At 47.6% G+C, this 27,207-nt stretch overlaps 1 protein-coding gene and 1 pseudogene across 1 annotated transcript; both read right to left on the reverse strand.

The window, feature by feature from the left end:
- Positions 1-3,603: 3,603 nt before the first annotated feature.
- On the reverse strand, positions 3,604-3,987 carry LOC137365857 (histone H2AX-like; the record flags this gene model as incomplete). Its single annotated transcript, XM_068028100.1, has 1 exon — positions 3,604-3,987. A coding segment is annotated over one exon (384 nt), but the record flags the coding sequence as incomplete, so codon positions are not given.
- A 15,059-nt stretch (positions 3,988-19,046) lies between these two features.
- LOC137365922 (U2 spliceosomal RNA) lies at positions 19,047-19,181 on the reverse strand (annotated as a pseudogene).
- Between the last annotated feature and the right edge of the window lie 8,026 nt (positions 19,182-27,207).

Raw genomic sequence — 27,207 nt, forward strand, 5'->3', positions numbered from 1 at the left:
CTGGAAGCATGTTTTTTCAAGTTGAAACAACCAAGGAGCTTGATCAGCCATTGAATAGTTACAGGAATACTTTCGAGGATGGCTATGAAGGCATAATCAGTGTGAAAGCTCACATCTGAATCAGGCCTGATACCAAACCAGTATATTGCAAAGTTTGGCTGCTTCCTTATGCTTCCAAAACCCAGGTTGAAGAGGAGCAAAAGAATCTGGAGAGATATGGTGTGCTGGTGAAAACTGATCACTGTGATTGGGCAAACCCAATTGTCATTGTGCCCAAGTCAGACAAAACCATTAGTCTATGTGGGGATGACAATGTCACAATGAACCAGGAAGTGGATTATGAGAAGTATCCACTACTGATCTCGAGATTTGTATGCGGAGTTAGCAGGATCCAAGCTATTCACAAAGTTGGATTTATTCCATGCTTATGCACAGCTCAATGTGAATCAAGTGAATCTGCAGTATCTCACAATAAACACACACATGGCGTTATACTCCTACATAAAGGTGCCGTACGGTGTGAAGCCTTCTCCAAACTTCTTCCAAGTTACAATGGGTAAGATTTTACAAGGAGTGCTACATTGCTTGTGCAATCAGGATGATGTGTTGATCATGACTGTAACAAATGAAGAGAATTTTCAAGTGTTGGATGAAGTGTTAAAAAGGCTCAATGATCACAATGTGTCACTTGAAAAAGAACAAGTGTGCCTTTGTACAATCTGAGGTGGTGTACCTTGGCCTGATAATCAATGAAAAGTACTACAGCCAGTGAAAGAGAAGATAGAGGCTATGGTCAAAGCCCCTAAGACAAAAAGATGTGTCTGAGTTTAGATCTTTTCTACGCATGGTCCAATACTACTTGCAATTTCTGCCTGAGCATGCAATGGTGTTAGCTCCACTACATGAGTTGTTGAAGAAAGATGTGAAATGGAAATGGTCTAAAGCACAACAAGATGCTTATGATGCATGTAAGAGAAGCTTGACCAGTGACACACTACACATTCATTACCACACAAATGGTGAACTGAAGCTAGCTTCAAAATATGGAGTTGGAGCAGTAATCAGTCATGTTGTGGAGCATGGTCAGGAGAAGCCGAGAGCATTTGTGTCACGTACCCTGACCAAGAGTGACTGGAACTACACACAGATAGGAAAGGAAGTGTTTGGAATCATCTTTGGAAACAAAAAGTTTCACCAGATTTTGTTGGGTGGAAACTTTACGCTAGTAACAGATCATAAACCACTAATAGCTATTCTGGGACCAAAGTCTACAATACTGACAATGGCAGTATCAAGGATGCTGCAGTGGGCTGTACTTCTCTCACTGTTTGACTGTAACATTGAATATCGTAGTTCAAAGGAGAATGCTATCGCTGACGCACTGTCACATTTACTGCATGAAGATTTAGATGTCGACTGTGAAGGTGCAATCTTCATAATAGAAATTGTGGCCATGGCTGAGTCGACCAGTCGGCAGGTTCACTGTGAGCCGATAACACTGCAGGGTAAAGGCCGCTTTCCAACTCCAATCTTAACACAGGAGATTCCCCAAACAGCTGCAAAAAGGTGTTTGTAAACTGCTGGAAGCGGATGTATGTGGAAATGGTGATGTTACTGAGGAGGTTTCTTAGTATCGAATGGATTGTGTTTCGGTGGGAACATTACTGAGTGTTAATTGTAGCAGGAACATATTTAAAAGCTCCGACTTTCTGGAAGGCTTTGACTACGAATGCCGAGTCTGGAAAGGTTTGTGTGGAGAGCTGGGTTTCGGTTCTACTGTTAATAAAGGGTTTGAAATTGGCAGCCCGGAGGAAACTGGAGGTGGATCTGAAAGATGAGGGGCCGTTCTCTCTCAACCAAAACAAGAAATGCTGGATTCACTCAGCAGGTCTGGCAGCATCTGTGGAAAGAGAAGCAGAGTTAACGTTTCGGGTCAGGAACCCTTCTTCGGAACCGTTCTCTCTCTGTCTGTCACTCTGGGTGTCTCCTCCCTCTCGCTCTCTGTTTAATCCTCACTCTGTCTCCTCCACTCCCTGCTCTCACTCTGCCTTTCTCAGCAAGGTCCAGGGGGTCTGTATACAAAGGATCCTGAAGGATTCTATTACTCATGGACTGCAGTGATCTGAGTGAAGAATCATCATGTCTGGCAGAGGTAAAGGAGGGAAAGGACTGGGCAAAGGCGGAGCAAAGCGGCACCGCAAAGTGCTTCGTGATAATATCCAGGGCATCACCAAACCAGCAATCCGCCGCCTGGCTCGCCATGGCGGGGTCAAGCGGATCTCGGGTTTGATCTATGAGGAGACTCGCGGGGTGTTGAAGGTTTTCCTGGAGAATGTGATCAGGGATGCGGTCACCTACACTGAGCACGCCAAGCGCAAGACGGTCACTGCAATGGATGTGGTGTACGCTCTGAAACGGCAGGGCCGCACTCTCTACGGATTCGGCGGTTGAACAACTTGACCCTTTCCAGCAAACGCACAACAAAGGCTCTTCTAAGAGCCACCCACCAAGTCACAGAGAAAGCAGTGATCTGGAAATGGGAGCTGGGATGGGCTGTTCAGAACAGTTCAATCAATCTGCTGTGTTCGGGATACAAAACTGGAATCCCCGAGTTTGATATTTCAGTTGTAGCAAGGATGTGCAGTGGATTTGATTTTGTAAACGTGCTGTGTAAACAGTGCCCGAGACTCTCCAGTTAGTTATTTCCCCAGTCGACACATGCCCTCAGTGAAAAGCCACATTACTCCTCCAGAATCACTCATTGTTTTCATAGAATTTCAAAATGATTTCGATGCAATGAGAGAATCCGGGAGTTTTGCAGCAGCCATTGAATCGGTCACTGGAACCAGACCCACTTGTGATGTTATTTCTCCCGAGACGGTGTTTCCTGCACTGAAACTGACAGGGTTTGTGAAACTGATCAGTTTCAGCTCAATCATTCAGGGACCTGGAATTTCCGCAGTTTGAGCCCGAGCCCACTTCTGATTGGTCACCCTCTTCCCATTCGTATGTCTTAACCAATCGCAGAGCTTCGAATTGGAAAATGCAGCAAATCATTGGCTTAAATTGTCGACCTGACAAAGTTTGAATTCGAAAAAGCCGCCAATTTCAGCATCGGAAAGAAGCGATTACTGGAAAATCTATCGAAAGCTGATCGTTTTATATATATATATATATATACATGTGTGACCATTAAAAAACATTTATATTCCGCTTTTATCAGCAAATTCCTGGCACCATTTTAAAGCTGTTAGTAAAATAGCGCCAGGAAATTGTGCTGATAAAAGCGGAATAAAAAACAAGATTTTGGATGGTTATGTCCATATTTTACGAACAGCTTTAATCTGTAATATTGTTGGTTACTCATCTGTAACTGCCGGCAAAATGTAACGGGACAAATAACTCAAATTCGGTGTGGAAGTAATAAATTGGACAGGGTTTCGGGGGACAGTGAGAAGTCACTGAAATAGTTGCTTAAACATTGTAAATCTGATTCGGTCCTGTTACTGACATTCTGGAATCAGACAGTAATCAGCCCTTTCACAGAGACTGTCGGTGGCTCTGAAAAGAGCCTTTGGTTTATTCGATGATATTTTGGCCGCTTTACTTTTTCTGGGAGCTCTGAGCGCTGGTTTTCTTGGGCAACAGCACGGCCTGGATATTAGGCAGCACCCCGCCCTGAGCGATGGTCACCCCTCCCAGCAGCTTGTTGAGCTCCTCGTCGTTGCGGACGGCCAGCTGCAGGTGTCTGGGGATGATGCGGCTCTTCTTGTTGTCCCGCGCCGCGTTACCGGCGAGTTCGAGGATTTCAGCGGTCAGATACTCGAGCACAGCAGCCAGATAGACCGGGGCTCCGGCACCCACACGCTCAGCATAGTTGCCCTTTCTCAGGAGCCTGTGAACACGGCCCACCGGGAACTGCAGTCCAGCCCGGGAGGAGCGAGACTTGGCCTTGGCCCGAGCTTTGCCGCCGGTCTTTCCTCTTCCAGATATTTTCACAAATTCTTTCACGAAGAATGGATATTTTCCACTGCATTTACTGTACTTACAGACTGAAAACTCTCCTCATTGGTCGGTACTTAATTCACCTTATTTGCCTATATTCATCACCAATCAGGTCACTGACAACAGAAGAGGGCGGGATTTACCCACCACAACCTCAGAAACAGAATTTGTCAATTTCAAAAAGCCCGCCAATTTCATTTTCGGAAAGGAGTGGATTAAAATAAATGTCATCCTTCGTCAAAGATTTAAAATCCCTTCTCTTTATTTTCTTTTATTCAACTACTTTTATTCAACTAGGGCGCAGTGGTTAGCACCGCAGCCTCACAGCTCCAGGGACCCGGGTTCGATTCCGGGTACTGCCTGTGTGGAGTTTGCAAGTTCTCCCTGTGTCTGCGTGGGTTTTTCTCCGGGTGCTCCGGTTTCCTGCCAAAAGACTTGCAGGTTGATAGGTAAATTGGCCATTATAAATTGTCACTAGTGTAGGTAGGTGGGAGGGAAATATAGGGACAGGTGGCGATGTTTGGTAGGAATGTAGGATTAGTATAAATGGGTGGTTGATGTTCGGCACAGACTCGGTGGGCCGAAGGGCCTGTTTCAGTGCTGTATCTCTAATCTAATCTAATCCTTTCGTCACCAATCAGAGACGCGGGTTTTCAATGTTGTTTCAATTGTGGATCTTCCCACAATCGCTTTCAAACTGTCCCGGGCGGTACTAAATCCCTGTTCACAGCATTTCCCTGAAGGGAAACATTCAGTTTATCTTCAATCAGAGCCCAGTGTCCTTCTCTGAAAAGAGGGAGCCGGATCGAATCCTCAAACTGCCCTTAATCTGCTCTATAATGATCCCATTCCGGGCTGTTACACTGCGGAGAGTTGCTGTTGATAAAATGATGAATCAGTTCACATTTCAGGAATGGAGTGAAGGAACGGAGGTCTGACTCTTCCCGCTGAAAGCAGCTGTTAAAGCGGTCATTCAGGGGCTGTGCAAAAAAAAATAACAGCTTTAAGCAAAAAAGGAAAGGCGAATGAGCGCATTATGGGTTCATGGGACAGGAGACACAAACACAGTAGTGGGATCGTTATTATATTATACATTATCTTAGTGATTTAATAGAGATGTTCGGATGCAGCTTTTTCAGAGAGATTGTGGGTGGCTCTTAAAAGAGCCGTTGTGTTTGGGATGTTTTTCAGTCCATTGTGCAGTTTTACTTGGAGCTGGTGTACTTGGTCACCGCCTTTGTCCCTTCCGACACGGCGTGCTTGGCCAGCTCCCCGGGCAGCAGCTGGCGCACGGCGGTCTGGATCTCCCGGGAGCTTATGGTGCTGCGCTTGTTGTAATGGTCCAGGCGGGAAGCCTCACCCGCGATGCGCTCGAAAATATCGTTCACAAACGAGTTCATGATGCTCATGGCCTTGGAGGAGATGCCGGTGTCGGGGTGAACCTGCTTCATCACTTTGTAGATGTAGATGGAGTAACTCTCCTTCCTCGACTTTCTCCGCTTCTTGCCGCCCTTTGCTGACGGTTTATTTAAGGTTTTCTTGGCGCCCTTCTTAGGAGCTGCTTTCTTCTTCTCCTCAACCATCTTCAGTTTCAATTTCAGACTCAGAGATAAACCAAACCCCTTCCGAGTGCGGATTAAATAGACAATCCCACAGCTCTATGCTAATGAGGGATGGGGGAAAATAAAGATTGTGATTGGGTGACTGGCAGTGATGTCACAAAGGTTTCATATTGTAATTCTCTAATTGGTCTCTTTCGCCATCCAATCAGATTAAACATTTGCAACCAATCACAAACACCCTTCCTGCAATCAGGAAGTATATTTCCCAAAGACTGTCTCCAACCCCAGTTTCTGTTGAAAGAGCCGCTTCTTATGTAAAGCTCCCTGGAAATGTCCTGGCTGTTGTTGGGAAGACACATATTGGCTGATTCTGTGTCCTTGTGTCTCTGCTATTGCATGTGAGCGTGCAATTAATTTCATTTCTTTTTTCTCTGATCCTGTGTTTGAGCGTGTTGTGTAATTCGGTAGCTCTCAGTCTCTGGTGCAGTAGGGATTCATTCTGTATATTACAGACTCTGGTACTGTGAGTGTGACATCCATTCTGTATCTGTCAGTCTCTGGTACTGTGTTTGAGTGTGAGGAGATGAGGTGGAATTTTGCAGGGAGGAAGATGGAAAAGAGCGTTGGTGCGATGACACAGCCTTGCTTGAGCCCAGTTTGCATTGGGATTAGGTCAGTGGTAGGTCCGTTGCCAATGATTACATGTCATGCAGTCGGCAGACGATGGTGCCGAATTTCTCCGGGCAGCCAAATTTGAAGAAGATGTTCCATAATCCCTCCCAGTTTGGAGAGTTGAAGGCCTTTGTCAGGTCAGAGAAGGCCATGTAGAAATGTTGCTGCTGCTCCCTACATTTTGCTTGGGAATGTCTTACTGTGAAGATTATGTTCACTGTGCCTCTTGATTGACAGAATCCACATTGTGATTCCAGTAGGAGCTCTTCAGCCATGGGGAGGAGGCGGTTGAGAAGGACTCTTGTGATGACCTTCCCTGTGACGGACAGCAGGGCTGCCCCTCTGTAGTTACTACAGTCGGGTTTGTCACCTTTTTTGAAGATGGTCACAATTACGGCATCTCAGAAATCCCTGACATGCTCTCTTCCTTCCACATGCGAGACGTGAGACGATGTATTTGTGTCAAGAGTGCTTCTCTGCTGTATTTTCGAATTTTGGTGGGAATTCCATCTATGCCGGTTGCCTTATTTTTTTTTTAGCTGTCAATCTCTGTCAGTCTGGGATTGTGCTGACGTCATGGTGGGTAGCATGCTGTGGAATGTAGTCAAGGGCACTCACATCAAAGACGGCATCGCAATTGAGGAGATATTCAAAGTGCTCCTTCCAATGAGTGCTGACTGCCTCTCTGTCCTTGATCAGTGTCACTCCATTCTTTGCTCTCAGTGGGGTAGGTCCTTAGATACTTGGGCCGTGAATGATCTTGACAGTGCCGAAGAAGCCACATATGTCGTGGCTTTCAGCAAGTTTTTGTAGTTCCAGCGTTCTTTCAGCCCACCAGCTGTTGTGTCAGTCGATCTACTCTATAGTACGAGTTGGAAACTATTGAACTGACTTTGCCTCCAGTCCAGAAGCAAGGCCATTCCAACATCTGTCATCCAGCTGCAATACGCTGACAACGCCTGCGGGTGCGCACACCCAGTGAACAAGCTTCAAACCCTGATCGATGCATTCATCGAGGCATATGAAAGAATTGGCCTTAAGCTAAATGTCTGGAAGACAAAGGTCCTCTGCCAGCCTGCTACCCGACACTGCCCCTCTATATCAAGATCCATGGCGAACCACTGGACGATGTGATCACTGCTCATCCCTAGCGAGCATTGTCTCATCAAGGGCAGCCATCGACAATAGGGCAGCACAGTGGCGCAGTGGTTAGCACTGCAGTCTCACAGCTCCAGCGACCCGGGTTCAATTCTGGGTACTGCCTGTGTGGGGTTTGCAAGTTCTCCCTGTGTCTGCGTGGGTTTCCTCCGGGTGCTCCGGTTTCCTCCCACATGCCAAAGACTTGCAGGTTGATAGGTAAATTGGCCATTATAAAAATTGCCCCGAGTAGAGGTAGGTGGTAGGGAAATATAGGGACAGGTGGGGATGTGGTAGGAATGTGGAATTAGTGCAGGATTAGTATAAATGGGTGGTTGATGGTTGGCACAGACTCGGTGGGCCGAAGGGCCTGTTTTAGTGCTGTATCTCTAAACTAAAGACAATCCAACATCCCAGGAATCAGCCGAGTGAACTTTCTCTGAACTGATTCCAATGCATGTGTACCCCTCCTTAAATAAGGAGACCAAAACTGTGTGGAGTCCTTTAGTTGGGATGTCAGTAATGCCCTGTACAGTTATAGCAAAACTTCCCTACTTTTATGCTCCATTCCCCTTGCTAAAAATGCCAACATTCCATTTGCCTTCCTAATTACTTGCCTTAGCTGTATGCTAACGTTTTTGTAATTCATGTACTTGGATACCCAGATCCCTCGGTACAGCAGCATTCTGCAGTCTCTCTGATGCAAGTAATATTCTGCTTTTCTATTCTTCCTGCCAAAGTAGACAATCTCACATTTTCCCGTATTATACCCCATCTGCCAAATTTTTGCCCACTGACTTAACCCATCTATATCTCTTTGCAGACACGTTGTGGCCTCCTCACAACTTGCTTTCCTACCTATCTTTGTACCGTCCATAAATTTGGCAACAAAATACTCAGTGCCTTCATGCAATTATTAATATAGGCCATAAATAGTTGAGGCACCAGCACTGATCCCTGTGACACTCCATTAGTTACAGTTTGCCAATCTGAAAATGCCCCATTTATCCCCACTCTCTGTTTCCTGTGAGTTAGCCAATTCTATATCCATGTGTGTGTAGTTTTCAGATTGTGTCTGTCAGTGACTGGTACTCTAAGTTTTGGACTCTTTCACAATCTCTCAGTGCTACTATTTGTGTGTTAGGTTCCTTTAGATGACTCAGGCTGAGATACTGTGAGTGCAGTAATCAACCTATACAGTGGTGCAGTGGTTAGCACCGCAGCCTCACAGCTCCAGGGACCCGGGTTCGATTCCGGGTACTGCCTGTGTGGAGTTTGCAAGTTCTCCCTGAGTCTGCGTGGGTTTTCTCCGGGTGCTCTGGTTTACTCCCACAAGCCAAAAGACTTGCAGGTTGGTAGGTAAATTGGCCATTATAAATTGTCACTAGTATAGGTAGGTGGTTGGGAAATATAGGGACAGGTGGGGATGTTTGGTAGGAATATAGGATTAGTATAAATGGGTGGTTGATGTTCGGCACAGACTCGGTGGGCCGAAGGGCCTGTTTCAGTGCTGTATCTCTAATCTGAAAAAAACCTTTCAGCATCTGGCACTTAGCATGTGTTTCAGACGATAGAGGTCGAGGTCAAGGAGGACCTCCATGAGGTGAAGAGTCAGGAGGCCTCACTCTTTGCCACAGAGGCCTCCAAAATCATCTTCCGGTCCAGAGTCCACTCCATCGAACAGGATGAGATGTGTTTGCACTACCTCTTCCAAAAGCTTCACACAGCTTCATCAGAAGCCTGAAGGAAGAGGATGGCTCGGTAACGTCTTCGCAGTCCGACATACTAAGAATTAGCAAATCCTTTTATGCTGGGCTGTCTGACGCGAAGCGCACAGACAGCAGAGCTTCCTGTGATCTATCACAGCTGTCTTAGATGATAGCATGAGGGAGAGACTGGACATGCCGCTAACTCTGGACAAGCTGACAAAGGCCGTCAAGTCCTTTGAGACGAGTAAAACTCCCGGAAGTGATGCCTTACCGGTTGAGTTGTATTCGGCCCTGTGGGACTGGATCGGCCCAGACCTGCTGGAAGTATACGAGAGTATTCTCCTGGCCGGCAGCATGTCAGAATCCATCAGGAAAGGCATCATCACCCTCATCTCCAAGCGGAAGGGGGAGAGGGCAGGAATCAGAAATTGGCAGCCCATCTCACTACTTAATTTTGACTACAAGATGCTGTCCAAAGTCATAGCCAGTCGAGTCAAGTCTGCTCTGGAGTTGGTGATTCACCCTGATCAGACCTGTACTGTACCCGGCAGGAAGATCTCTGATAGTCTCGCGTAACTCAGGGATACGATCGCCGATGTACGGGACAGGAGGGTGTACACCTGCCTCATCAGCCTGGACCAGGAGAAGGCTTGTGACAGGATATCGCACACCTTCATGATGGATGTGCTTTCCAAAATGGGGTTTGGGGAGGGAATCTGCAATTGGATCAAACTGCACTTCACAAATATCAGTAGCGCTGTCTCAATCAATGGGTGGGAATCAGAAAGTTTTCCGATCCAATCTGGAGTCAGACAGGGCTGTCCTCTCTCCCCGGTCTTGTTTGTTTGCTGTTTGAACCCTTTGCTGAGTATATTAGGAAGGATGTGAACATAAGAGGGGTGACAATCCCAGGCAGCAGAGCCACTCAGGTTAAAACCTCCCTGTACATGGATGACGTTGTCGTCTTCTGCTTGGACCCGCTGTCTGTGTGCATCTGAAACCAGTTCCAACTGGCCTCAGGGGCCAGAGTTAACCACGGCAAGAGCGAGGCCATGTTCTTTGGGAACTGGGCTGACCACTTCTTTGTCCCCTTCACCATTAGGTCACAGTACCTGAAGATGCTGGGGATATGGTTCGGAAGGGCCGGGGCGTGCACCAAAACCTGGGAGGAGTGAGTAGCCAGGGTACAACATAAGCTGAGCATGTGGGAGCAGCGATCTCTCTCTAATATGGGTAAGAACCTGGTCATCAGATGCGAGGTGCTCACGTTGTTGCTGTATGTGGCGCAGGTCTAGCCCATACCCCACTCCTGCGCTCTGGTGGTCACCCAAGTCATTTTCCACTTCATCTGGGGATGCAAAATGGACCGGATCCGGAGGGACACGATGTTCAAACCTCTGGATAAGGGCGGGAAAAATGTACCCAACATTGCCCTCATCCTGATGACTACCATCGTGTGCGGCTGCATCGAGCTGTGTGTAGATCCCCAGTACGCAAACACCAAGTGTCACTATGTGCTGAGGTTCTATCTGTACCCGATGTTGAGAAGGATGGGCTTCGTCACATTGCCGCGGAACGCTCCATCCAGTTGGGCCGTGCCGTACCACCTATCCATCGTGGGAAAATTTCTGCAGAAAAACACCTTTGACCACCAACCCATCAGGCAGTGGTCTGCACGGAATGTCCACAAGGCCCGACGGGAAAAGGAGATGGTGGATCCTGTTGGATGGTTCCCCAAGCAGACTGCCAAAGTCATTAGACAGAATGCCTCATCACCAGAACTTTCAAACAAGCACCAAGGTGTAGCTTGGCTGGTGGTGAGAAGAGCCCTCCCCGTCAGATCCTTCCTGCACGCCCGAAGTCTCACACTCTCCGCACAATGCCCTTGAGGTGGCTGCGGTGGGGAAGAGATGGTTGCCCACCTCCTCCTGGAATGTGTCTTTGCAAAGCAGGTGTGGAAAGGGATGCAGTGGTTTTTGTCGAGGTTCATCCCAAGCAGCTCTGTAACACAGGAGTCTGTGCTGTATTGGCTGTTCCCAGGGACACACACAGAGATAAACATCAACTGCTGCTGGAGGACTATCAATTTGGTCTGCCCCCCGAAACTTGCTGGTCTTCCAGCACAAAGAGTTGTCCACAACCGAATGTTGCAGACTGGCACATTCCAAGGTCCAAGACTACGTGCTGAGGGACGTACTAAAGCTTGGGGCAGCCGCAGCAAAGGCTCAATGGGGAAACACCACTGTGTAAGGTCCCCCCACCAAGCTGAACTGAGGGGCTGGATCCATAGAAAACCCCTCGAACTTTATCGGGAAAATATTTGTTTGCTGTAAAATGTACATGGTACGTAAAATGAAATGGAAGGGTTGTGAGGCAATTCACTCCTGTATTGAAGGAAACTGATCTCCTTTGCACTCTTTGTATTGTCTGACTCGATGATGTTTGGAACTGTTCTGTATTGTTTTTTCTTACAGATTATTATGAATAAAGTATATTTTGGAAATAAAAAAGTCAGGAAGAGGAAAGACCAGCGGGAAAGCTCAGTCCAAGGCCAAGTCTCGCTCCTCCCGGGCTGGACTTGAGTTCCCAGTGGGCCGTGTACACAGGCTCCTGAGAAAGGGCAACTATGCTGGGCCTATGGGTGCTGGCTGCTGTGCTCGAGTATCTAACCACTGAAATCCTCGAGTTGGCCGGTAACGCGGCCCGGGACAACAAGAAGATCCGCATGATCCCCCGACACCTGCAACTGGCCGTCCGCGACAACGCAGAGCTCAACAAGCTGCTGGGAGGGGTGACCATTGCACAGGGCGGGGTGCTGGCTAATATCCAGGCCGTGCTGCTGCCCAAAAAAACCAGCGCTCAGAGCTCCCAGAAAAAGTAAAGCGGCCAAAATGTCATCTAATAAACCAAAGGCTCTTTTCAGAGCCACCCACAGTCTCTGTGAAAGGGCTGATTACTGTCTAATTCCAAAACATTTGTAACAGGAATGGCAACTATTTAAAATGTTTAAGCAACTATTTCAGTGACTTCTCACTGTCTCCCTGAAGCCTGTGTGAAGGGGAATTACCAATTGTCCATAATTTATTACTTCCAAAGGATGTAGGTGCTTTGGAGAGGGTGCAGAGGAGGTTCACCAGGATGTTGCCTGGTATGGAGGGCGCTAGCTATGAAGAGAGGTTGAGTAGATTAGGATTATTTTCATTCGAAAGACGGAGGTTGAGGGGGGACCTGATTGAGGTGTACAAAATCGTGACAGGTATAGACAGGGTGGATAGCAAGAAGCTTTTTCCCAGAGTGGGGGATTCAATTACTCGGGGTCACGAGTTCAAAGTGAGAGGGGAAAATTTTAGGGGGGATATGCGTGGAAAGTTCTTTATGCAAAGGGTGGTGGGTGCCTGGAACGCGTTGCCAGCGGAGGTGGTAGACGCGGGCACGATAGTGTCTTTTAAGACGTATCTAGACAGATACATGAATGGGCAGGAAGCAAAGAGATACAGACCCTTAGAAAATAGGCGACATGTTAAGAAAGAGGATCTGGATCGGCGCAGGCTTGGAGGGCCAAAGGGCCTGTTCCTGTTCTGTAATTTTCTTTGTTCTTCGTTCTTTGTTCCACACGGAGTTTGAGTTACTTGTCCCATTATAGATTGCTGAATAGAGTTGTTTACCGCCAGTTCGAACAGTTGACAACAATTGACAAATTAAATCTGCTTGTGAAATAGCGCCCGGAATTTGTGACAGTAAAAGTGGAATATGGAAACAGGTTTTTAAATTGTTACTGGACTTTTTTTTATTATTTCCAAAATATGCATTATTCATAAAAATCTGTAAAAAGTACATGACAAAACAGTTCTAAACAGCACCAAGTCGAAAATTACAAACAGTGCAAAGGAGGTCAGTTTCCTTCATTGCAGGAGTGAGCTGCCTCACAACCCTTCCATTTCATTTTCCATGCCATATACATTTTACAGCAAACGAAAATTTTCCTGATACATTTCGAGGGGTTTTCCATCGACCCAGCCCATCCGTTCAACTTGGTGGGGGGACCTTACACAGTGGTCTTTTCCCATTGAACATTTGCTGCGGCTGCCCCAAGCTTTAGTGCGTCCCTCAGCACATAGTCCTGGACCTTGGAATGTGCCAGTCTGCAACATTCGGTCGTGGACAACTCTTTGTGCTGGAAGACCAGCAAGTTTCGGGCAGAACAACGGGTGTCTTTCACCGAATTGATAGTCCTCCAGCAGCAGTTGATGTTTATCTCAGTGTGTGTCCCTGGGAACAGCCAATGCAGCACAGACTCCTGTGTTACAGAGCTGCTTGGGATGAACCTCGACAAAAACCACTGCATCTCTTTCCACACCTGCTTTGCAAAGAGACATTCCAGAAGGAGGTGGGCAACCATCTCTTCCCCACCACAGTCACCTCGAGGGTGTTGTGCAGAGGGGGTGAGACTTCGGGTGTGAAGGAAGGATCTGACTGGGAGGGCTATTCTCACCGCCAGCCAAGCTTCATCTTGGTGCTTGTTTGAAGGTTCTGGTGATGAGGCATTCCGCCAAATGACTTCGGTGGTCTGCTTGGGGAAGAGGATCCGCCATCTCCTTTTCCTGTAGGGCCTTGAGGACATTCTGTGCAGACCACTGGCTGATGGACCGGTGGTCAAAGGTGTTTTTCCGCAGAAACTGCTCGACGAAGGATAGGTGGAACGGCACAGTCCAATTGGATGGAGCATTCCGCGGCAATGTGACAAGGCTTCGCAACACCGGGGACAGATAGAACCTCAGCACGTGGTGACACTTGGAGTTTGCGTCTGCACACAGCTTGATGCAGCCACACACGAAGGTAGTCATCAGGATGAGGGTGATGTTGGGTAAGTTTTTCCCACCCTTATCCAGAGGTTTGAGCATCGTGTCCCTCCGGACCCGGTCCATTTTGGATCCCCAGATGAAGCGGAAAATGGCTCGGGTGACCGCCACAGCGCCGGAGTGGGGTATGGGCCAGACCTGCGCCATGAACAGCAACAACGTGAGCGCCTTGCACCTGATGACCAGGTTCTTACCCACATTGGAGAGAGATCGCTTCTCCCACATGCTCAGCTTGTGTTGTACCTTGGCTGCTCGCTCTTCCCAGATTTTGGTGCACACCCCGGCCCTTCTGAACCATATTCCCAGCACCTTCAGGTAGTCTGAGCTGACGGTGAAGGGGACAAAGGATCGGTAAGCCATGTTCCCAAAGAACATGGCCTCTCTCTTGCCGTGGTTAACTTTGGCTCCCGAGGTCAGTTTCAACTGGTCGCAGATGCTCATCAGTCTGCACACAGACAGCGGGTCCGAGCAGAAGACCGTGACGTCATCCATGTAGAGGGAGGTTTTCACCTGAGTGCCTCCTCTGCCTGGAATTGTCACCCCTCTTCTGCTCACATTCTTCCTAATAGACTCAGCAAATGGTTCAATACAGCAAACAAACAAGACAGGGGAGAGAGGATAGCCCTGTCTGTCTCCAGATTGGATCGGGAAACTTTCCGATTCCCACCCATTGATTGAGACTGCGCCACTGATGTTTGTGTAGGGCAGTTTGATCCAATTGCAGATTCCCTCCGCAAACGCCATTTTGGAAACACGTCCATCATGTATGTGTGTGATATTCTGTCAAAAACCTTCTCCGGGTCCAGGCAGATGAGGCAGGTGTCCACCCTCCTGTCCCGTACATAGGCGATTGTATCCCTGAGTAGTGCGAGACTATCGGAGATCTTCCTGCCAGGTGCAGTACAGGTCTGATCAGGGTGGATCACCAACTCCAGAGCAGACTTGATTCGAATGGCTATGACTTTGGACAGAATCTTGTCGTCAACATTCAGCAGTGAGATGGGCTGCCAATTTCCAATTTCTGCCCTCTCCCCGTTCCGCTTGTCAATGAGGGTGATGATGCCTTTCCTCATGGATTCTGATATGCTGCCGGCCAGGAGCATACTCTCATCTACTTCCAGCTGGTCCAGGCAAACCCAGTCCCACAGGAAACAATACAGCTCAACCGGTAAGCCATCGCTTCCGGGAGTTTTCTTCGTCTCGAAGGACTTGACGGCCTTTGTCAGCTCATCCCGAGTTAGCGGCTTGTCCAGTCTCTCCCTCCTGCTGTCATCTAAGACCTCTGTGATAGATGACAGGAAGGACTGGGAGGCTCTTCTGTCTGTGGGCTTTGCGTCATACAGCCCAGCATAAAAGGATTTGCTGATCCTTAGTATGTCGGACTGCGAAGATGTTACCGAGCCATCTTCTTCCTTCTGGCTGCTGATAACAGAGCTCTCTCTGTGTACCTTTTGGAAGAAGTAATGCAAGCACATCTCATCCTGCTCAATGGGGTGGACTCTGGACCGGAAGATGATATTGGAGGTCTCCGTGGCAAAGAGCGAGGCCTGCTTTCTCTTCACCTCTTGGATGTCCTCCTTGACCTCAACCCCCATCGACTGTAGCCGGAGCAGATTTTGCATACTTTTCTGGAGTCAGGACATTTCCCTCTGTCTCTCTCTCGCCCTCTGAACACCTTTTGAGGAGAAAGAACCTCTTGATGTTCTCCTTGATCGCGTCCCACCTGTGAACTGGAGACTGGGGAGGGGTTTCACGGTTCTCCAACCTTTGTAATCCCTTTTAAGTTCCTCAACGTTCTCTGGGGTTAGCAGTGTAGCATTGAGCTTCCACGTCCCTCTGCCAACCCACTCGTCGTCCTGTAAGTGACAGTCGGCCATTACGAGGCAGTGGTTGGACAAGAACACCGGCTTGACGTCAATGGATCTGACCGTGACGGCATGGGCCACAAACAGGAAGTCAATCCTGGAATGGGCAGACCCGTCCAATCTTGACCATGTCTATCTACGCTGCACTCCGTCTGCAGGTTTGCTGAATACGTCGTGCAGTTTTGCATCTTTTACTGTTTCTCTTAGGAATCTGGACATAGCGTCCAGTTTGCTGTCGTCTCTGCCAGATCGCCCAGCTGCATCGATGATGCAGTTGAAGTCACCGCCTACGATGACTGGCCTGCACGTTGCCAGCAGCAATGGTTGATGGCAAATGTTCATCCTGGAGTTTAGTTACTAGTGGTGTACCGCAAGGTTCTGTTTTGGGGCCACTGCTGTTTGTCATTTTTATAAATGACCTGGATGAGGGTGTAGAAGGGTGGGTTAGTAAATTTGCGGATGACACGAAGGTCGGTGGAGTTGTGGATAGTGTCGAAGGGTGTTGTAGGGTACAGAGGGACATAGATAGGCTGCAGAGCTGGGCTGAGAGATGGCAAATGGAGTTTAATGCGGAGAAGTGTGAGGTGATTCACTTTGGAAGAAGTAACAGCAATGCAGAGTACTGGGCTAATGGGAAGATTCTTGGTAGTGTAGATGAACAGAGAGATCTTGGTGTCCAGGTACATAAATCCCTGAAAGTTGCTACCCAGGTTAATAGGGCTGTTAAGAAGGCATATGGTTTGTTAGCTTTTATTAGTAGGGGGATCGAGTTTCGGAGCCACGAGGTCATGATGCAGCTGTACAAAATTCTGGTGAGGCCGCACCTTGAGTATTGCGTGCAGTTCTGGTCACCGCATTATAGGAAGGATGTGGAAGCTTTGGAAAGGGTGCAGAGGAGATTTACTAGGATGTTGCCTGGTATGGAAGGAAGGTCTTACGAGGAAAGGCTGAGGGACTTGGGGTTGTTTTCGTTAGAGAGAAGGAGGAGGAGAGGTGACTTAATAGAGACATACAAGATAATCAGAGGGTTAGATAGGGTGGATATTGAGAGTCTTTTTCCTCGGATGATGATGGCAAACACGAGGGGACATAGCTTTAAGTTGAGGGGTGAAAGATATCGGACAGATGTCAGAGGTAGTTTCTTTACGCAGAGAGTAGTAGGGGCGTGGAACGCCCTGTCTGCAACAGTAGTAGACTCGCCAACTTTAAGGGCATTTAAGTGGTCATTGGATAGACATATGGATGAAAATGGAATAGTGTAGGTCAGATGGTCGGCGCAACATCGAGGGCCGAAGGGCCTGTACTGCGCTGTAATGTTCTAGTTCTAATTCTAATTCTAATTCTAAAGACGGTCAACCGTTCGCTGCATTGAAACGGGGCGTACATGCTGATCAACCAGAGCGAAGCATTGTTGTACATTACATCTGCGATGAGGAGGCAACTGTCCACCACCTCCTTAACTTCGGAGATGGTGAAGTCACCTCCCCGCAGCAGAAGACCCAGGCCGGAGGAATGGCAATCATTACCCCCTGACCAGATCGATGGCCCGTGGGACCACCATTGCGACCACTGCCTGTCGGTGCTGAGATGTGGTATTCCACACTCCTGCAGAAACAGGGGGTCGGCTTTGACCTTGGCGAGGTAATCCATCGCATAGTAGATTTAATGCTACGCACACTAATTGAAGCAATCCTTATACCCATTTTTTTAAAGTTAGTTGTTGCTTCCCATACCATTTGTCCTTGCTAGTCCCAGTCCTTCAGGATGTTCCTGTATACCCATAGTGCACGCAAGCTGTTTCACACTCGTTGGGCTCAGAAACCCCTCCTGGTTTTTCATGCAGGGTTTCTTCCACTGAGGTGACATCGGTGGGGGGGCGGGGGTCTTGTTGGCAGCAGGGATTGGGCTGTTCTCTGCTGTTCCCCTCTGTTCCTCCTCGAAAACATCACTGCTGCCGGCTTCCCAGAGCTGAAGTGCGCCAGATGTGTCTTTGCTCTCAGTGTCCCAGAGCTGGGATGTGTTGGCCATGTCGCTAGGTGTGGCCCTTTGGGTTTGGGGCTTGACAGGCCCATCACAGCTTCCAGTGCCCGGGGGCTGGGGGGCTTTATCTTCCAGCTCCTTTTGAGTTCTGCCGCTTCTTTTGAAGGTGCTGTCGCTCCGGCACTTCCTCATCCAGTGAAGAGGAGCTGCTGTAGTCTGTCTCAGACGGTAGCCTCCTCTTGCCACTGGTTTGGATGGTGGCCTGTTCCGCTTTTGGAGGTCTTTTCTTTGTGGTTTTCCTTTGGACAAACTGCCACTGACCTGTTTGTCCATCTGCTGCCTCCTCCTCCATTGATTCTGTCTGTGGAGGAGGGGTTTCCGGGTGCAGGGTAGGTGCCGGGTTGCTGGTTTCAGTTGCCTTCCCTTTCTTCTCCTTCTCAGGTAGAAGTTCCTCACTGCAGAGAAGGTTGCTTGTCTCCTTTCCAACACCGGACGCCTTCGTCGAACCTTCTCCCGGCCTTTCCTTGGACCTTGCCGCCTGAGCATAACTGAGGCAGCGTTTGGGGCAGGTTTTGTAGAGATGGCCTGCCGCACCGCACAGGTTGCAACACTTACTCTGCTTACAGTCCTTGGTCTGATGGCCTTCCTTCTTGCAGTTCTTGCAGACAACCGTGCTGCAGTTAGCTGCCACGTGACCAGATTTGCCACAGGTGCTACAAACTTTGGGCTGCCCAGCGTAGACCAAGAAGCCTCGACTTCCCCTGACAGCGAAGCTGGAGGGAGGGTGGATGATGGCTCCATTGGCATCGACCTTCAAGGTCACCTTGACTTGCCGCTTATTTGTCCAAATCCCAAAGGGGTCTTTGACATCAGTGCTGGCCACCTCGACGTACCTGGCGAGAAAGGTGAGTACATCCACCACCGGAACATGGGGGTTGTAGAGGTGAATTGTCACCACCCGGTCACGTTGTGACGGAAGCGTGAAGAGCGGCTCCACTGTGAGGATCGACAGCGGCGCCCGGTCCCCTTTCTCCTTGAACGCCTTCAGGAACTTGATGCATCCCGCCACATTCTTGAATGTCATGTCGATATACCCACTGCTGGGGAAATCCTGCAGGCAGAAGATGTCCATAGCTTGAAATCCACAGCAATCGATGAGGATTTTCTTGATGAAGAAGGTGCGATCGACCAGTGCATCTCCTTCCTTGTCCTTCACCACCACCCGAATGGTGTTCCGCACTCCCTGGCCTGAAGCTCAAAGATTGGTTATAGCCATTTTACTCAAAGCCTACCCAGGATCAAATGCCACTGATCATGGTTTCTCCTCTGCCAAGTAAGTACTGAGAAGAACAGATACTACACTTGATCTTAGCCAAAAGGCTGAGAAGCTCCACCACTGGCGGTCCTGCCTTCAGTTGCCTGGACCCCAAGCTACTGGACATAGATTTTCTAGGAATTCGCTTCTTTACTGCACTGAAATTGGAGGCTTTTTCGATTTAATATATTCTGTCAGGTCGACAATTTAAGCCAATGCTTGGCTGCATTTTCTAATTCAAGGCTCTGCGATTGGTTAAGACATGTGAATAAGAAGAGGGTGACCAATCAGAAGTGGGTTCGGGTAAGCGTGGGCTCAAACTGTGTGAATTACAGGTCCCTGAATGACTGAGCTGAAACTCTGTCCAAAGTCATAGCCAGTCGAGTCAAGTCTGCTCTGGAGTTGGTGATTCACCCTGACCAGACCTGTACTGTACCCGGCAGGAAGATCTCTGATAGTCTCGTGCTACTCAGGGATACGATCGCCTATGTACGGGACAGGAGGGTGGACACCTGCCTCATCAGCCTGGACCAGGAGAAGGCTTTTGACAGGAAATCGCACACCTACATGATGGACGTTCTTTCCAAAATGGGGTTTAGGGAGGGAATCTGCAATTGGATCAAACTGCTCTACACGAACATCAGTAGCGCAGTCTCAATCAATGGGTGGGAATCGGAAAGTTTCCTGATCCAATCTGGAGTCAGACAGGGCTGTCCTCTCTCCCCTGTCTTGTTTGTTTGCTGTGTTGAACCCTTTGCTGAGTCTATTAGGAAGGATGCGAGCATGAGAGGGGGTGACAATCCCAGGCAGCAGAGGCACTCAAGTGTAGTGGTCACCCGAGCCATTTTCCGCTTCATCTGGGGATCTAAAATGGACTGGGTCCAGAGGGACACGATGTTCAAATCTCTGGTCAAGGGCGGGAAAAATGTACCCAACGTGGCCCTCATCCTGATGACCACCTTCGTGTGCGGCTGCATCAAGCTGTGTGTAGACCTCCAGTATGCAAACTGCAAGTGTCACTACGTGCTGAGGTTCTATCTGTCCCCAGTGTTGCGAAGGATGGGCCTGGTCACATTGCCGCGGAACGCTCCATGTAGTTGGACCGTGCTGTACCACCTATCCTTCGTGGAGCAGTTGCTGCGGGAAAACACCTTTGACCACTGATCCTTCAGGCAGTGGTCTGCACGGAATGTTCTCAAGGCCCTACGGGAAAAGGAGATGGGGTATCCTGTCGGATGGTTCCCCGAGCAGACCACCAAAGTCATTTGGCAGAATGCCTCATCACCAGAACTTTCAAACAAGCACCAAGATGTAGTTTGGCTGGTGGTGAGAAGAGCCTCCCCGTCAGATCCTTCCTGCACGCCCGAAGACTCGCCCCCTCCGCGCAATGCCCCCACGGTGGCTGTGGTGGGGAAGAGACGGTTGCCCACTTCCTCCTGGAATATGTCTTTGCAAAGCAGGTGTGGAAAGAGATGCATTGGTTTATGTCGAGGTTTATCCCTAGCAGCTCTGTAACACAGGAGTCTGTGCTCTACGGGCTGTTCCCAGGGACACACACCGAGACAGACATCAACTGCTGTTGGAGGACTATCAATTCGGTCAAAGACGCCCTTTGGTCTGCCCGAAACTTGCTGTCTTCCAGCGCAAGGAGTTGCAGACTGGCACATTCCAAGGACCAGGACTACGTGCTGAGGGATGCACTAAAGCTTGGGGTAGCCGCAGCAAAGGCTCAATGAGGAAAGACCACTGTGTAAGGTCCCCCCACCAGGCTGAACTGAGGGGCTGGATCCATGGGAAACCCCTCGAACTGTATCGGGATAATTTTCATTTGCTGTAAATGTAAAACTGTAATTGGCATGACAAATGTGAAATGGAAGGGTTGTGAAGCAACCCATGATTGTGTTGAAGGAAACTGATCTCCCTTGCAATGTTTGTATTTTTTGGTGCTGTTTGAAACTGTTTGGCAATGTAATTTTTACAGATTTTTATGAATAAAGTATATTTTGGAAATTGGTCAGTTTCACAAACCCTGTCAGTTTCAGTGCAGGAAACACCGTCTCGGGGGAAATAACATCACAAGTGGGTCTGGTTCCAGTGACCGATTTAACGGCTGCTGCAAAACTCCCGGATTCCCTCATTGCAGCGAAATCATTTTGAAATTCTTTGAAAACAATGAGTGATTCTGGAGGAGTGATGTGGCTTTTCACTGAGGGCATGTGTCGACTGGGGAAATAACTAAGTGTAGAGCCTCGGGCACTGTTTACACAGCCCGTTTAGAAAATCAAATCCACTGCACATCCTTGCTGCAAATGAAATGTCAAACTCGGGGATTCCAGTTTTATACCCGAACACAGCACAGATTTATTCCAGTCAGTTCTGAACAGCCTATCCCATCTCCCGTTTCCAGGTCACTGCTCTCTCTGTGAGGCGGTGGGTGGCTCTTGGAAGAGCCTTTGTTTTGTGTTTGTGGGAAAGGGGCTGGTTTCTCAGCCGCCGAATCCGCAGAGAGTGCGGCCCTGCCGTTTCAGAGCGTACACCACATCCATGGCAGTGACCGTCTTGCGCTTGGCGTGCTCAGTGTAGGTGACCGCATCCCTGAGCACATTCTCCAGGAAACCTTTCAACACCCCGCGAGTCTCCTCATAGATCAAACCCGAGATCCGCTTGACCCTGCCACGGCGAGCCAGGCGGAGGATTGCTGGTTTGGTGATGCCCTGGATATTATCACGAAGCACTGTGCGGTGCCGCTTTGCTCTGCCTTTGCCAGGTCCCTTGCATCCTTCACCTCTGCCAGACACTTTTTCCCAAAAGTATACTCCATTCATAAAAATCTGTTTAAAAAAAGCTTTACAAAACAGTCCAAAACAGCACCAAGTTGACATTCCAAAAGCGCAAAGGAAATCAGTTTTCTTCGAGACAGGAGTGAGTTGCCTCACAACCCTTCCATTCCATTTTACATGCCATGTACATTTTACAGCAGACCCATGTTGGTGTAGACAGCCAGAGGGGTTTCCCATGGGTCCAGCCCTTTAGTTCACTCTGGTGGGAAGACCTTACACAGTGTTCTTTCCCCATTGAGCCTTTGCAGCGGCCATGATCCACAACATGACTGATTACTGCTCCAACTCCATATTTTGAAGCTAGCTTCAGTTCACCATTTGTGTGGTAATGAATGTGTAGTGTGTCACTGATCGAGCTTCTCTTACATGCATCATTAGCATCTTGTGTTTTAGACCATTTCCATTTCACATCTTTCTTCAACAACTTATGTAGTGGAGCTAACACCATTGCATGCTCAGGCAGAAATTGTGAGTAGTATTGGACCATGCCGAGAAAAGATCTAAGCTCAGACACATCTTTTTGTCTTTGGGGCTTTGACCATAGCCTCTACCTTCTCTTTCACTGGCTGGAGTTCTTTTCATTGATTGTCAGGCCAAGGTACACCACATGAAAAAACATGCTTCCAGTCTAACTTCAGCTTTCAAAGCCAGTCTTTCCCCATTATTATTGGTTTGTTGACATATCTCACTACCTTGTAGGGCAGAGGCTGGCATAGCAGTAATGTCACTGAACTGATAATCTCACGACTCAGACTAATGCCCTGGGGATATGGGTTTAAATCCCACCATGGCAGCTGGTGGAATTCAGATTCAATTCATTAATGAATAATATAAAATCTGAGTAGTGGTGCCATGCAACTATAATTGATTTTCATTAAAACCCATCTGGTTCACTCATACCCTTTACAGAAGGCAATCTGCTGTGCTTACCTGGTCTGGCCTGTATGTGATGCTGGCCCACAACAATGTGGTTTACTCTCACCTGTCCTCTGAAATGACCTAGCAAGCAATTCAGTTGTCAAGGGCAATTAGGATTGGGCAATAAATGCTGGCCTTGCCAGTGATGCCCGCCTCCCATGAAATAATGAATAAAAAACAGGTATCTTGAGGGGCCTGCCCTTATGTTGCACATTACACTCCATTTGCCAACACATTGCTAACACCTCACCAGAGTAGGTTTTCAATTGAGCTGTGCTCTCAGTTAGAGGTACATCACTGACTTTGCTCCCATACATTTCTCTATTCATGATGGAGCAATCCATGGTCGTAGCAATTTGCTGTTTATTTACCAACAACATTGTACAAAAGTCTGCGTCATTTGAGTGATTGCTAGTGGCATAAATGCTGTAAAGCCCTTGCTCCTCTTTGGTTAGGCACTCTGGATTCACTTCAAGATTGTGAACTCCACCCTTATAACATCACTGTTTTCCATTACGACTGGAATTAGTTCCCTTTCCTTCTTTGGCCTCTGCTTGACAATTAAAACATTTTGCATTTCTGTACTGACCTGATTGTGCTGTGTGGTTGCCCTTATGGTGATAACAACACTAAACTGCTATCATTGGCACTCTTCTGGCTATGTCTGTCCACTTTAGACTTGGCTGAAGCACTTTAACAGTGGACAGAAGCCTGTACTAGTTACCAGCATGGGATAAATTTCCCTAACATTCTTTGATGCCATCTCCATGGAAACAGCAATCTTACACACGATCTCAAATGTAAGATTTTGTGTGTTTAGTAACTTCGATTGGATTCTTTTGTTCACAAATCCACACACAAATATGTCTCAAAATGCATGGTCTAAGAATGTGCCAAAGTTGCAACGTAATAAAAATTCTTCAGTGCCACAATATACTCACCAACTGCTTCACTACTTTTCTGATTTCTGGTTCCAAATGTATAGCATTCTGCTATCTCTAGTGGCTTAGGATTGAAATGTTCCTCCAACTTGGTGATTTTGTTTTGACTGGCACATATTTTGCTTTGTTCAGAGCAGGAAGCTTTGTCAGCATGCCAGACACTTCCAGGCCAATTTCCAGAAGCAAAATTGTTTTCTTTTGCTCAGGAATTGCCTTATTCTGAGTCTTGACCGCCTCACCTACCAGTCCCAAAATATTCTTAACTCTAAGAACATGCCCATTCTTTCAATATAGGAACGGAATGTTGCTCAAACCCTCTCATTCGTTGCCAGCTTTCAGCTGTATCCCATGAGTACAGCCAAATTTCCTCAATGAGCACGAAGACCGTGCGGTATCCTATTCAACTCAGGAGACAGTCTGAGGCTCAGGCTACCCACAACCCAGCTAAATTCTCCACTATCCGAGCAACTAAGTCACCAGGCTGATCTTGTTTACTGCAGTCCCTGCTGCTGTTTTCTGCCTATATTTACAGACTTTATCTTCCCCTAGTTGCCATTTTCTCTAATATTTTCAGGTGGGTCCAGCAGAGGAAATGGACACCAAATATGGCCAGTTCAAATAAGTGTTTATTCACGCCATTACATCATCACGTCATTACATTATTAGCATAATATACAAATACACTACATATGTGAATCACGTCCTGATCACTTTTACTAGATATGTGTCTGAATAAGTGGAAACCCCTCACAATCAACACTGTCACCTTTCAGTGTTTTGTGGAGAAATTTCACGGCGTGACTTATGTGATTCCCTCATTTAATGTGTTTGTACAAATTTCAGAAAAATATGGAGATGCAAATAACTTACGAGAAATCGTCTAAACATATCTTCATGTCTGGCACTCACTCGCAAAGAACTGCAAACTCACAGACTCAGAAAGAACCCGGAGATGGAAATCAATGTTCAGCACAGCTAGAAAGATCTGCACTAATCTATAGCTCAAAAAACTCAAACACTTTATTTTGACCCTTTGATTTAGTTGGTCGAAGCACCTCTTTATTGAACAGATCAATCCTGGATTCAAATCCCCTTTAAGCCTGACTGTAACTTGGTTTTCCAACTACTTTATTGAGCAGCACAATAAGACAGGACAGTAACAAAAGCAAAATACTGCAGATGCTGGAAATCTGAAATGAAAACAGAAAGTGCTGGAAATACTCAGCGGGTCTGGTGGCATCTGTGGACAGAGAAGCAGAGTTAACCTTTCAGGACTGTGACATTTTATCAGAACTGCTGAAATGTTAACTCTGCTCCTCTCTGCACAGATGCTACCAGACCTGCTGAATATTTCCAGAATAAAAACAGAAAGTGCTGGAAATATTCAGCAGGTCTGGTAGCATCTGTGCAGAGAGGAGCAGAGTTAACATTTCAGCAGTTCTGATAAAATGTCACAGTCCTGAAAGGTTAACGCTGCTTCTCTGTCCACAGATGCCACCAGACCCGCTGAGTATTTCCAGCACTTTCTGTTTTTATTTAAAACAGGACTCTATCTGTCTTTGCTGAGCGAAGGATTTCGGAATGGATGTTTGACGATTGTCCCTTCTTGCACAGAAATTCACTGCAAATACTATAAAGGTACCTCAGTCAACCACACTTCCTTTGAGAGAAATTTGTTCATCATTGCATTTGATCTGGAAACCACTCTTGACATTAATCTCACTGAATCAGAGTGTGACGGATTGTATCTGTCAGTGTGTTCATGTCACTATGTGCTGCTTTCTACTGAGTCTGGGACACGATGCAAGGTGGAGGATTTGTCCGAGTTTTGGATTATATTGTCAGTTGAGAATGATAAAAACTGAAAGGAAGCAAATAAGAAATCCTTGTCCCCAGATTTGAGAATCTGTCGATCTGCTTTGGGAAAGTGAATCAGAGCAGAATGAAGGGTGAACTGTCTGATTGCCCAGAAGTGGTGAAAACACAGCTCAGTCAGCACGTTCTAATAAATAGGAGATACTGGAACGGCTGGCTGTACTTCATGTTGATAAGTCATGAGGACTGGATGAGATGGAACCAAGACTGCTGAGAGCTGTAAGGGTGGAAATTGCCAGAATCTTCTGATTTTTATTTTTTGGATTGACAGCTGCCAGCCATTTGTTCGTCGCAGGACACAATAACGGACTAAAGTGAATCTGCACCGAGCAAATATTAACGTCCCACATCTGCAGGTTTCTTCCAAAACATCGGGAATTTCAGCCTCAATCCTCGGACCTTTGATGTCCTGTTCCACTGATATTTTGTCCCCTGATTAAAATTGATCCTGGGAAGTCTGTCCTCTGAGCGGCCTGGCACTCCGAGTTCCTCTGCAGACATCCGGTTGCTGTTGGTAGACCAAAAGAGTCCTAAAACCCGAGAAGAAACCTCTCCCAGAGCCCTCCTAGTGTGTCTCCATTAGTCCATGCAGCCACTACCTGTATAATGGATAGCAATGGTGAGGAGTATGAGTTATTTCAGTGCCTGCGTTTTGTGGAAATAGAGGATTAAAGATTTAAAATAATTTAAATCACTGAATAGATCCTCTGTGAGCAGGACTCAAACCAAACTGGGATAAGTCCAGTGGATTTCAATGTTGAAATCTTTAACCACTGGACCATGGCAGCTGAAATCACACCCCTTTTATACAGACCGAGAATCATCCTACACTGATCCACTTCTGTTCATTTTTGTGTCTAGTTTTAGTTTAGAGATACAGCACTGAAACAGGCCCTTCGGCCCACCGAGTCTGTGCCGACCATCAACCAACCATTTATACTAATCCTACACGAATCCCACATTCCAATAACATCCCCACCGGTCCCTTTATATTTCCCTACCACCTACCTATACTAGGGGCAATTTATGATGGCCAATTAACCTATCAACCTGCAAGTCTTTGGCATGTGGGAGGAAACCGGAGCACCCGGAGGAAACCCACGCAGACACAGGGAGAACTTGCAAACTCCGCACAGGCAGTACCCAGAATCGAACCCGGGTCGCTGGAGCTGTGAGGCTGCAGTGCTAACCACTGCGCAACTGTGCCTGGGACAAAAAAGTTCTGTGTAGCTGTCAATCAAAAAATGGTTGGAAGGAACTTCATTTATTCAAATACCAGCAGCCGCCAGTTGTCAATCAACTCAATCCCTTCAGCAATAGAGAGGGAGAAAGAGAGAGACTGTTAGAGAACTTCCTGCATTCAGTCCTGACCCTGTCACACTCAGCAGCTTCTCACCCAGACCCCACTCTCATCAACACTGAACATTGTTACTGAGACCCTTCAAATACTGTTTATAAAATGAATAAAGGTTCAAAGTTTATGACAGCTGGATTGAATGGAACCAAGTTTAATAAACTTTTCACTCTGA

Source organism: Heterodontus francisci, unplaced genomic scaffold, assembly GCF_036365525.1.
Source record: "Heterodontus francisci isolate sHetFra1 unplaced genomic scaffold, sHetFra1.hap1 HAP1_SCAFFOLD_58, whole genome shotgun sequence".
Classification (NCBI taxonomy): Eukaryota; Metazoa; Chordata; class Chondrichthyes; order Heterodontiformes; family Heterodontidae; genus Heterodontus; species Heterodontus francisci.